Consider the following 13,706-nt stretch of genomic DNA (forward strand, 5'->3'; position numbering starts at 1 on the left):
CACTGTGAAAAAAAGGTCATTCCCAGCCACTATAAGGGGATAAGGGGTAGAATTGGGATTGGGGCTTGAGCCGCCTTTTCACTGCATATGACAAACGACAAGCGACAGACCGGAAGTCATTCATTTTCAATGGAGAGAAGTCCGAGAGCTGCGTGGAGTTTTGATCATCTCCGTATGTGGAAAATTCGGATCCAGAATTGCGGAAATGGTGAAATATTTGAATTCCTGTGACTAGACCAAATGTGACCGGCCGACCGGATGTGATGTATTTCAGTGTTGTTTCAGTGTTGTTCAGACGGCTTTATAATGAGTGTCCAAGACAAATGTCCTTAGGGAAGAATAAACAATCCTACCCTACCTTTTCCTATCCTAATATATTGATTACATTACAAAACGACAGCTGTAGTAATGTAATCTACATTAAGTGTGTTAAACATTATATAAAATTAGGCTTTCAACACGTCTATGACAAGAACTGTAAAAACAGGAACACCAGCATTCTGTTCTTTTTATGGTAGCATTATGGGACGTCATCCTCAATTTTTGGTTCATTATTCATTCATATTCCTTCTGCTTAGTTCTTTATTTATCAGGGGTTACAGCAGAATGAACCGCCAACTGATCTAGAGTATGTTTTACAGAGCGGATACCCTTCCAGCTGCAACCAGTAATGGGAAATACCCATACATTATTATATTCACACACACACTCATATACTACAGTAAATTTAGTTAATCCAATTCACCTATACCGCATGTCTTTGGGCTGTGGGGGAAACCAGAGCACCCAGAGGACCCTTTTTTGTGTTATCCAGGGCTGCTAAAAGCCTATCTTACACTATTTCTAAATGAAATTCAGAGATTTGATTTATACATGTGACTAATGTTTTTCTCTCAACACTGCCATTTTGACCTGGCGCTACTTATACTCAGATGTGACTCACTGCTAGTCAAAAACAGGTATATTTGGAGAAAAAAGATCTATTAATCTTTATATGCGTTCATCACACAATAACCTTTACACAAAACAATGAAAGAAAACATTTACAACCCTAACAAACTCTGAAGTCTGGCTTAATTGTCAACAGAAGCCATCTGAATATGTTTACCACTTGCGAAAAACGTGTAAAATCACCAGCATCATTAGAATGCTGGACTACCTTAGAAAGAGCACATTAGCATTTCTATTTAAAGACAGTGCATGGTAAACAAGTCTGAGAGACCCTGTCCATCCACATCCACTGTCAGATCCACCTGACGGGAAGATGGAGGAACACCCTGCACCCCTGTCATCCAGACAAAGGTAAACTCTTGGCCACTTCTGTCTCCACAGCAACAGGTTTATGAGGTCAAAGTTGCGAGCATGATTTTCCTCTTTTATTAAAGCTTTGTAACCATAGTAGCTGCAAATTCAATGTAAAAGGATGACGACCGCAGCATTTATTGATCTCTCTTTCGTCCCCCGACAGCCTGTTAAGCTCAGGCAATAGACTGTGCATGAGGTAATAAACCTTTAAAAAAAAAAAAAAAAACAGGCTTGTTTCCCATCCTCCTCCATGAGGAAGGCATTTACTTATAGCTGCTCATCTGAAGAAGCACTCCACAGCGAAAGTGATTTCTTTTTTAAATCTGCATTGCAATTATTGATCACCAGCCTGATGTAGGCCGTGATGATGCCTACATATTTGATATGGGGAGCTATTTTTGAGTCCTTCTAGCGCATAAAAAATTGAAAAGGACCTGAAAGGAAAATTGCAGCATGTATACAGTATGCTTCTCTGAATATGAAGCTTTGTCCATTTAGTAAAGTGTGTGTGTGTATGTGCGTTTACCCGTTTGGTGAGCTGTGTGTCCATCATGAAGTTATGCACATGTTTCTCTGCCTTCGTCAGCTCCAGCTTTCTGGCAACCACAGCAACAACCAATGCAGTGCAACCTGCTCCCTGCCAGAGACAAGAGACGAGGTCAAGGTGAGAGAACAAACAGAAGCATGAAAACACTGTAGACTTGTTTTATTAGTGGAGAAACGGCTGATAATATATAAAGGAGAGCCATGGATAGGCCATGAAAACATCAAATTATGAAAATTCTGTCATAATTTACTTCCCATCCTATCTTTCTAAACACCATTTTTTCTAAAATTACAACACATAGGGAAGAGTGAAGTACATTTTTTCAGTTTTTGTGTCCTACTCCAGGGCATTTCACTGGTCAACAGAGTAACAGAGACCAACAGAGACCAGATTCACTGGTCAATAGAGCAAAAAAGCAGTCTCCTACTAAAAGAGCAAAGCAGTTGGTTGCTTCTTTCTCAATATGGCATTCCCACCATATATTTCCTGCCCACACATCGCTCTGTGACAAGTTTGGGCAACCAACGTGTTGAGACAGTGCTTGTGAGTAGTGGATGCCCTCATTGTAAGGGTATATCTATGACAATGTTCAGGTTATGGCTCGCACAACTAAAAGCATTGGATTGGATTATGATCCAAAGGGAATTTGGCTGTACTTTCATCCTTGGGGGTGCCTGCACCTTGAGATGGACATGACAGTTGTAATGGACTGGGCCACCTCCAAGATCGGGTTTTAGGTGTCTGCATCTCCCTCTGGCGAACTTAGTAGACAGATAGGTGTTACACTTACTAGAACTTAGTAGATAGATAGGTGTTACACTTAGTAGAACTTAGTAGATAGATAGGTGTTACACTTAGTAGAACTTAGTAGATAGATAGGTGTTACACTTAGAAGAACTTAGTAGATAGATAGGTGTTACACTTACTAGAACTTAGTAGATAGATAGGTGTTACACTTAGTAGAACTTAGTAGATAGATAGGTGTTACACTTAGTAGAAATTAGTAGATAGATAGGTGTTACACTTAGAAGAACTTAGTAGATAGATAGGTGTTACACTTAGTAGAACTTAGTACATGGATAGGTAATAAACCACACCAAAAGATTTTCCATGCTCATAGCCCTCTATAGTGGCCAAAGGATACAATGGCATTCCAACTTTGCACCAATCTTCTACAACACCCAAACCATGACAGATTTGCACTAGGGTCATTCCTCCTATTTCCTTATGTGCAAATTTAGTAAGGCAAAGGACAATATTCTAAGAAAACACCAAATTTACCACAGTCTCTATAAAGGGCAATGCCAAAACTCCTGGCCCCTTCCAACAAACTCTACTTTTTCCTAATGTCTCTCCCAGGCTGGCCTATTTAGCAACATTATTAAGGATTTTACTCAGGAGCTTTCAGCAGAACAAATGGCATCTCATCTACTGTATCTTAGCTTAGCTAGGTAAAGCTAGGTAGTTAAAGCCATTCTTGATCACAGTTGTAAATAAATGTGCTACCCTCAAACAATAATAGTAACCACAGTTACTCAGTGATCCAAGTAGCATTCCTCTGTGTAATCGAGAGGACACTGATGTGTGCTTCAACACATAACCCATGGGAATCAACCACCTTGGCAACATTCATTCATTTTCTCTACTGCTTAGTCTCGATTTCAGAGGTCGCCACAGCGGAATGAACCTCCAACTATTCCGACATATGTTTTACACAGCGGATGACCTTCCAGTTGCAACCCAGTGCTGGGAAACACCCATTCACTCGCACATCCATACACTATGGGATACACTACACTGTAAACTTTAGTTTATTCAATTCACCTGTTCTGAATGTCTTTGGACTGCGCCGAAAACGGTGCACCTGTAGAAATCCCACACCAAAACGGGAATAACATGCAAACTTCATACAGAAACGCCAACTAGCCCAGCTGGGTCTTGAATCAGCGGCCTTCTTGCTGTGAGGCAACAGTGCTAACCACTGAGCCATTGTGCTGACCTTGGCAACATGGTCAAAAATATTAATATTAATAAACTCTTAATATTATATACCTCTTAATCTATTAATATAACTTAACATTAAGTCCTCTCTCTCTCTCTCTCTCTCGCTCTCTCTCTCTGTCTGTGTGTGACTGATTCAAAGTGTGCAGATGTAATGTGTATTAACTGATGAAAATACATTTTTACCCAGTTGGTCAAATATTGCACTGCAAAGAATCATTATAACTAGGCAAATGTTTATAACTTTGCAAATCAACGCTTTTGCGATGAAGCAACCCTTTGTTCATTCTCAATGAAAGTACATGAAAGAGACAAAAAGCATATGCAATGTATTTTAAGTAAAAATAAATTATTTATGGATTTTTCTACACAAAATCCAAAGTAAAAAAAAAATAAAAAATTACATTTTGCTTCCAGAAAAAGTGGACAATTTTAGCACTATTAGTTCTTTGCAGTGTTACCTGCGGTGGCGTCATCCACCTGTATCTTTAAAGAGGAACTGGTGGCAGTTCTGCTTACTTGCTGCCCTAAGGGAGATAAGGCATGACCAAAAGAATAAAAAAAAATACTTAAAAACTAACTCCAGTGGTATAGTTTTTGTTCAGTGTGAAAACTGCTACCAAACTTGCTTGCCGCCAAGTGTATTTTCAGTACAGAAACAGAGCAGCTTAGACAATTAATAATAAATGTTACATTTATTATTTAATATTTAAAATATTTATTTTTAAAATATTATTACAGTTTACAACCACTGTATACGTTTATACAGTTGAAGTCAAAATTATTAGCCCTCATGTCATTTTTTTTCTTTCAAATATTTCCAAAATTATGTTTAACAGAGAAAGGAAATTTCCACAGTATTTCCTATAATGTTTTTTCTTCTTGCAAAAGTTTTACTTGTTTTATTTTGGCTAGAATAAAAGCAATATATATATTTTCAATTGTCTACAAAACAACCCACTGTTATACCAAAGACTATAGAAAACACAATCCATGTCACTCATAGAGTTTTGAACAGGGAAAAGTGTAACAGTCAATATGGCGAATGAAGCCTCTCCTACTAGTACAGGAGCCAATCATCACTGTAGACTGACATTTCTCCGAGGAAGAAGCTCAGACCAGACATGTGCTTTTTCGACAGTTTTTTTTTTTTGTGGCCAGCAAACACAATTGAATCTCAGCGAATATTTACTTATCAGACATAAGAAATATATCCACATGAAATCTGTGCTTTTAAATGAACCAACTACACTTGAAAACAAAAGTTTTCTGGTTTTGTAATCTGTATGAAACGAACGCAAGGTACGGTCCATCCTGTCAAACGCGCATCACATGACAGCAGCAACTACTCAAATGCCCACAAATGTGTAAACAAAGAGTCGCTGTCATTTCTGAAGGAAATTTGCCATCAAGACCAAATTACTTCAGAAGAGCAGTGAAATCTGAAAAAGCATTATTCAGAGGGTGATAAAGTGAAGAACGGCCATAAATGAGGTTGGTAACGTGATCTCGTTCCTTTCGAGTACACATGCGCATTAGCTTGGGGAACCTGGAAAAAAGGCAGATTTTGTTTGATTCAAACATTTAAAAATGAAACTTATGAGACAGATGTTGTTTCATTTCACTGGTGATACCAAATAAGTAATGTAATCGGAAATGTTTCACCATTTAGACAGAATGCCCGAGCTGCCCCATATATATAGAGAGAGAGAGAGATTTGGGGGCTGCACGGTGTCGCAGTGGGAAGCACGTTTGCCTCACAGCAAGAAGGTCGCTGGTTTGAGCCTCGGCTGGGCCAGTTGGCATTTCTGTGTGGAGTTTGCATGTTCTCGTGTTGGTATGGGTTTCCTCCAAGTGCTACAGTTTCTCCCAAAAGTCCAAAACCATGTGGTATAGGTGAATTGGGTAAGTGTCCATAGTGTATGGGTGTGTATGGATGTTTCCCAGTGATGGGTTGCAGCTTGAAGGGCATCCGGAGTGTAAAGTTGGTGGTTCATTCCACTGTGGCGACCACAGATTAATAAAGGGACTAAGCTGAAAAGAAAACGAATGAATGGATGAAAAGAGATTTGGTCCTCAAAACACGAGAAATACAAGGTAGCACACACACACACACACACACACAAACTGTTTTTTCCCCCATTTACACATTAGAAATGTGTCAACAGAAGATATCACCAATAACTGCTCTACAGTGGTTGTCATACACAGAGTAAAAGATTCAATGGCAGACTGAGGGAAAAAATGAGGAAATAAACCCATTTAGAGATGAAGAAGTGGAGTGAGGCAGACAGGAAAAGAGGAAAGCAATCTGGGGTCAAGGAGAAAGACGTGGAAACAGTTTATAGAAGAGAATATGAGAGATCTGGAGAAAAAAAAGATGGAGTGTGAAGTGTCAAGAAGAGGAGGGGAGCTGTTAATGAGGTCACACTACTACTAATAAGAAATGAATTTGAATTAAAAGTGGCTAATGAAAGTACATGTGCCTCCATTGACATGTGCCTCCAGTGTGTATGTCACTAATGGAGAGTTTTCAAGCCCACTTGTAGGACACACATATAATCCAAAAATACCCAAGCCCATTTTCAAGAAGCACTTCTGCTGGCCATATTCACCAATTAATAAAACATGATGACCGTCTATGGAAAACCCCTCTAGGACACTGACAAAATGTGTTTGTGTGTTTCCTTGTGGCAATTTGTATAAAAGTACTCCCGGACAAAATAACAAAACATTCACCTCTTAAGGCGAAACACTGCAGGCAGAAACACACACCTGCCAATTTTGAGATTTGGGGTTTTTGATGTCCATATTATATTTGTTTATTTTGTCAATATAAGGAAAACATCCAAAATAGACTTTTAATTGATTCTTTTGTCAATTTAATAAATTTGCAGCACTCACACTAAAATTTAGTTTTTCTTTTATCTCAAGTTTTTTTACTAAAGGATGTGTTCATATTGTACATAACTTTGCTGATTTTATTTATTTCCTGTGGCACACAGCAAAATCCCTAATGTTAAATGAACACTGATCAGTGTTTATATACTGTAATCCACACTTAGATGCTTTAAAAATAACCTGGAACAATGTTAAAGATCCCCTATTATGGGTTTTTAAAAATGACCATCCAGGCAGTGTGTAATAAAACTCTAAGTGAAGTGAAATATCCAGCTAAGGCTTAAGTCTGAAAGTGCAAACTGTTTAAAAATATTGATTCATCTATAAAAAAGTTGACTCAAATCAGTGTTTCAAATGAATCATTGGGATAACGAATCTTTAGCCGTGTCAGCGTGACGTCTGATACAGAACCCGCCCAATTGTTGCGCGCGCAGACCCGAGAAAATTGAAATCCTCACCCACAAACACTATAGCAAATAAAAATACCTCAGCATTACAGCGTCAGCCTTGTGCTGTGTTCCTGTAATTTTTCTGATGAGTGCTTCAGCAATCTAAACACTTAAAATGTGGAATTTGTCGGCCGTTTGTTAAAGGAAAGATCAAAAAAGACTATTGATGTATGGGACTTTGTCAGAGCTTGACAGGAACTTTACAGTACACAGTTCATGGACCACTTCCTTCCTCCATTTCACAATCCCACAAGTGTAAGTAAGTGCGATTAAATTGGTTGCCTCTTTGTTTTCTCTAGCATGCAAAATGCGTATTTGATTGTGTCTTGTTACTTGTAACTCCTCCACGCTGCTTGTAGTGTATCTGGTTAACTCTTTATATTCTCATATCGCATCTAAAATCACGTTGAAAACATAACGACTGCTTTCTTTTCGAATTTAAACGCATTTGTGAGCTTGCGATCCTCTGTCATTTGTCGTTGCTATGGCCACCGTCAGCTGTTCCTACACAAGTGCGGAGGTCAAGTTTCAAATAGTTCACTGTGTGGATTAATACTGAATGTGTGTCATGGTTGAGAATAGAGCAATATACTGGTGTTAAACTGCAGTGCTTTAATGCACTCCTGCATGGGGCTCACACATACACTCTGCACTCTGACTACTTCAAAATTGTTGATAAGCCGTGGTGGGCGTTTCTCTCTGTCTCGTGCAGAATGCAGTCAACCAATCACAACAGACTGGGTCATCGGACCAATCAACGCAGATTAGCATCGCGCTAAGGAGGGGAACAAATGAATCGCTAAACTAAGCATATGGGAGTCGTTGGGATAATTAGGTAAAAATATATGCATACTATAAGACAATGAAAGTGTTTTATTACCTTTTTTTAATGCATAATAGGGGTTCTTTAAAGTTAATGAGAAAGGGTTAGTTCACCTAACTTTAAAGGGTTAGTTAACCCCAAAATAAAAATTGTGTTAATTACCCTCATGTCATTCCAAACCCCTGAGACCTTTGTTCATTTTGGGAACACGAATTAAATTAGGTGAAATCTGAAAGTTCCCTCATTATCTGTAGGCAGCAACAGTCCAGTAATTAATAAAAGTATTTTCATTTTTGCATGAACTAACACTAAGTGATTAATTAAGTGTTGATTGAAAATTAACGACGAACACCTGCTGTTAACAAGAAAAAGCACTAAAGAGAAACACAAAACTACAAATGACCTCAATCACAGCCCTAAAATCAACAAGCTTGACACAAAATCTCTCAAATTCTCAACTGAAGATAATTAAATAAAAAATCAGCATTATCAACCTGGGGTGCATTTCCAAAAACCATCATTAACCAACCAAGGTCGCAAGTTGCGTGGTTACAAACATAGTTCATTGATTTGGCATTTCCCAAATCCATCGCAATCGCAATCTTTCGCAAACTACGTCTTAAACTTGAAAGCTTGCAACCACACCTCTAGAGCTGTAGTTAGAAGCATAGTTCTTGTGTTGTGTGCTATTGCCAGTTATCCCCCCAATGGCCTATTTATTTCAAACATTCCAACTTTTAAACTTGGAATGATTACAAAAAACAGTCATCTCTCTTAGGTGTAAATTGCTTTCAAAGTATTATTACACTTCAGTTTTAGCGATCTTCATATTGACAATTGCACTCCCTTCGCAGTGGACTTTGAAAACACTTATGCCATTAACAATAATGATAAATTAGTGATTATAATAATAATAATAATAATTATTATTATTTTTCAGTATTTTAACAGTATTTAAGTATTTAATAAATAACCTACTGCAAATTACAACCATTAGCCTAACCCGATTTATATGATTTATATATGAGATTAGAGTGTTAGCTAAGTGGTTTTTACTTGGGCTCTTTGACTCTTCATTGTCTCTTTTGTTTTTGGATTCAACAAATCAAAATTTGTTTATTTTTAGAAAAGCAAAATATACTTGGTCAGTGAAAACATTGATGATAACATATAAAAAATATGGGATTAAATGGGTTAAGACGATGTTTGAATAAAATGTGTGTGATGAAATATAATGTCCATTCCACATCTACATTGGCAGACCAGGATAGACAGGTGCTTCTTACATCCCCAAATCCTCACGCATCACCAAGCCATTGGCAAACTGAAGCCCTGCCCAAACACTCCCGCACTCACAGACCAGTGGTACAGTCTAACAGAGTTGGCCTTGGATGTTGTCATAGCAACAAGTCCCATAATTCGGCCTATAGAAAGTCATTACAATCACTCTCAACAGTAAAAGAAATCACATCTAAGACTCTCCCTCCTTCTGTCATTCCTGTTCTGCAGCGCTTTATCTTTTCAGCGGCTCACATTCAAGAATGCAAGGAACACAAGCGGTTTGAAACATTAGCTGCCCTTTCAAACAATTAGGACTGAGAATTTATCTGAGTTATCTGGGTCAGTGGCATATTGCTGTCTGTTTATATTGTGTGATGTTAATTACGTATTTAAAATAAATAAATTCAAACGCACTTACATACAATGACTTGATTATATCTGCTGTTTGATAAGCAAGTTTTTAATTAAAATTTATTTTAGAAAATGCAGAGGGAAAAATGTCAAGATGATGCAACCATACTCAAATAATAATAAAGGAAAAAAGGCTCATTAAAAATACTGCACTGTGGAGACACATGTAGATACGCACACACACAAACACACACGCACACACGCACACACACACACACACACTACCGGTCAAAAGTTTGGGGTCAGTTTTTCTTTTTCTTTTATTTTTTTACAAAAATTATTCTGTTCATCAAGGCGAACAGATTTATTAAAAGATTTATTAAATTTTTTTCAAAAAATGTCAAATTGTTACATATTTATTAAAATTTAAATAATTGCTTTCTTATCGTATGTAGTTTCAATTAAAATATTACTCCAGTCATTATTGCTTTTATTACTATTACCATTAATAATAATTATAATATTAATAATAATAACAATAATAAATATAGCTGCAAGCAGCCATTATCGGGGTCAAGCAGCCATAAAAATGCATGACAACAAGCTACAGAGCAACTGGAAAATTCCATTACTTCTTGGCAGCATGTTTTGAGCCAAATTTGGTGGAGATTAGGCTAACGATCTATGGAGAGTTCAAAACAACAGATTTTCAATCTAATTCAAGATGGTGGACAGGAAGTTGTGTCAGTTAGATAATAAATTATATTAATGTTGTCTATATGATACAAAGAATCTAGCAAGACCAGTCTCATGACAATAGACAAAACTATTCAAAAGTCGTTTGATAAAGTTTGTATAATTTCTATTGATGGAATTTAATTGTTTGGCAATTTTACCCAGAAGGTGGCACAAACTGACGTAGTTTGGTCAATGTCAGATCTAGATCATGCATGTTTGGTTTCAATATTGCATTCAGCCTGTAATGTCATCTGGCAGCATTACATCAAGTTTGCGCGTATGCTAAATGACAACAGTTTTGTCTATCGACATGAATTCCATAGCTTTTGGTCTACATGATCTGAAGATGATCCGAGTCAAATTTGGTGAAGATTGGACCAACGGTCTAGGAGGAGTTAAAAAAAATAGTTTGAACAAAATCCAAAATGGCGGACAGGAAGTTAGTATCTATGTTGTCGGCATGACCCAAGGAATAATTTGAGAATCAAAATAAACATTTGAAGGCAAAAGTTATTACCAAATTTTTAAGTTCCATTAATAATAGCAAATAAATGTCATTCATTAAAAAAGTTGAAAAGTTATAAGCAAAAAAAAAGTTTTTTGTATCTCTGGACCACTAGGGGGCGGTGCGTTGAAACGCTGCAGCTTACTTCAGATCATGGTTGTGATACACACCAAGTTTAGTCTGAATATGACAATGCGTTACGGAGATTTCGCCTGAAGTCATTTTTACACAAGTTCTACGTTAAATTTGTTCACAAGTTAATCAAAAACGATTGGTCTAATCAACTTGAATTCAATAACTTTTGGTCAGCATTGTCTGTAGATCATGTGATTCAACTTTGGAGACAATCTGAAAAACGGCCAGGACGAGTTTAAAAATTCAGAATAGCGAAAAAAAATGTAATGACATCATAAGGATTTATCATGAGAACATCATAAGGATGCATTTGAATCAGCTTGAGCCAAGAAATCAGAGGAAATGAGAATTTTGATTGCAGGCCATTGGGTTTAAAACTTATAAAGATAAACATAAGTGAAAGTCTGGACAAGTGGTGGCGCTAGAGAGTTTGAATTAGACAGTCCAAATTTGCTGTGGTTGAAAATCAGACTGTTCTCTATCAGTGTGCCAAAGTTTGTGCAAACTGTTCGTAGGGTTAATTAATATTAAAGTAATTTCTGAAGAATCATGCAACTGAAAATTAGAGTAATGAAGCTGAAAATTCATCTTTAAAATCATTGGAATAAATTATTAAATTAAATGATAATGTTTTGAACAGTTATTTTATAGTGCAATAACATTTTATTTTATTTTTGATGAAATAAATGTGAAATGTGAAACAATGCCTTGGTGAGCTGGAGAAGCTTATTTTAAAACATTTAAAATTCGTAGTGACCGGTAGTGTATATGTATATTTTATATATAAAAAAGTAATGTGGTGTGACACTGCCAAAAGTACATTATTAACTAATTAAATACTACACTACTTCACAAACACAACTCAGATTTCATCACTGATACAAATAGCTCAGACTAATATTGATTGCTATTTATAATATAGTTTAAAAATGTCCAAAAAATACCCTTATTTACTCGATAGTTAGACCACATGTCATGTCTTTAAATTTTACATCATTTCTTTAAATGTTATAAATGTCTTCCTTTGTGTTTTATACAGTAGAAGTTGTAGAATATTTTCTTTTTCTTTATTATGGACAATTATGGGAACTTGTTATGTTTTTACCCAGCTGCTATTTGAGTTTCTGTTTGTGTGTGTGTACAAGAGAGACAGACAAAGATCTCAATTTTAAAATAAACATAAAAAGAAGCATCACGTTAACCACGCTTTTGCACTCTGTGAGGATATTTAGAGACACAAACTGACAGTATGTGAACATGAAGAACACTCCGAACAGAGAGGAGAGAAATGAGTGAAAGTGACCTCAGCTAACAGATATTTACCATCTGTAAACTCAATATCAAAATACACACACTTTAATCCACTGCTCCACCTGTCAAGCGTCCCTCACGCACAGAGACGTCGAGGATCTGAGAGAGAGATTATGGTAAGAAATACCTGGGGCTTACATTAAGCTAACGCCGTCGTAAAGTAATCAGGCAGAACAATGGCAGCCACAAAGCTAAGCAAATGTGCCATCCCAGAATACACAAGAGGATTGGGATGTTTGTTGCTGTGTGCTAACAGACAGGGCTGGAGAGACTGTGGTTAGTGTGCATGTTTGGGTTTCTCGAAATAAGATAACGAATAGGAAAACATATCTTTAGCCTGTCCCTTGCCACTGTGGGTGTGAAACCACTGTGCTTTGTGTGTGTGTGTGTGTGTGTGTGTGTGTGTGTGTGTGTGTGTGTGTGTGTGTGTGTGTATACCATAATTCCTGTGAGCAGACACACTCCCTTGCCACAGTAGGTGTGAGGCACCATGTCTCCATATCCAATGGAGAGGAAGGTGATAGAGATGAGCCACATTGCACCCAAAAAATTACTGGTCACATCCTGAGCGTCATGGTACCTGACAGAGAGAGAGAGAGAGAGAGAGAGAGAGAGAGAGAGAGAGAGAGAGATTATTTGATTTTTGAAGTTACCTTTGAACACTTCTGGATGTGGAAGGTATGGAGAAGCAATAACCGGATGTGAAATAGGCACAAATATTACATCCAAGTTTTCACATAAAAATTCCTTCCATACGTCGCCATCCCTTAATCTAATCTACAAGGTACTCGGAAGGAAATTCTAGAAAGTGTAACTGTTTGCCTACAGGCTTGTTGAGAAACTCTGAGTTTGTAAATGTTTGTTATGCCTCTGATTCGGGCAAGAACTACTTTCTTTTTCCTCTTGATCTCAGTGTAAAATGGTAAATAGGATATACACAAAACAAAAGAAGATAAGACAAAGCATAAGAACAAACATAAAATTAAAAAATAAACAAAAATATGTATTTCTTTAATCAAATTAAACAAAATAAAACCAAGACCAAAATATATAACAAGACAAAATGTATACATTTACAAAATGAAACGCTATCAAGCAAACAAACTTCAAAGCTATGCTCATCTTCTAAAAATAGCAATATCAGAGTATTTAAACTATAATAGATTACATGGTAATAATTAGTTACGATTTTACAACCATTTCACTTCAAATTGATATCTCTTGTGCTTTAAGTGGTAAAAACCATGTAACAAGCGGTCCCTTTAATCTCAGTAGTTTGAATTTGCCACTTACGAGTGCTTTCTTCACTGCAGCTTTATGCACTCTCAGAAATAAAGGTACACGAGCTGTCACTGGGGT

At 37.0% G+C, this 13,706-nt stretch overlaps 1 protein-coding gene across 1 annotated transcript in view; it reads right to left on the reverse strand.

Annotated features, from left to right (window-relative positions):
• kcnn3 (potassium intermediate/small conductance calcium-activated channel, subfamily N, member 3) overlaps nt 1-13,706 on the reverse strand; it is a 125,072-nt gene that overhangs the window by 25,978 nt on the left and 85,388 nt on the right. Inside the window, exons 6-7 of the mRNA XM_056475870.1 lie at nt 12,786-12,927; nt 1,832-1,942 (exon numbers count right to left, since the gene is read on the reverse strand). Coding sequence (XP_056331845.1) covers nt 1,832-1,942; nt 12,786-12,927 — 253 coding nt within the window. The remainder of the gene's footprint in view (nt 1-1,831; nt 1,943-12,785; nt 12,928-13,706) is intronic.

The sequence above is a fragment of the Danio aesculapii genome, chromosome 16 (assembly GCF_903798145.1).
Source record: "Danio aesculapii chromosome 16, fDanAes4.1, whole genome shotgun sequence".
Taxonomy (NCBI): domain Eukaryota; kingdom Metazoa; phylum Chordata; class Actinopteri; order Cypriniformes; family Danionidae; genus Danio; species Danio aesculapii.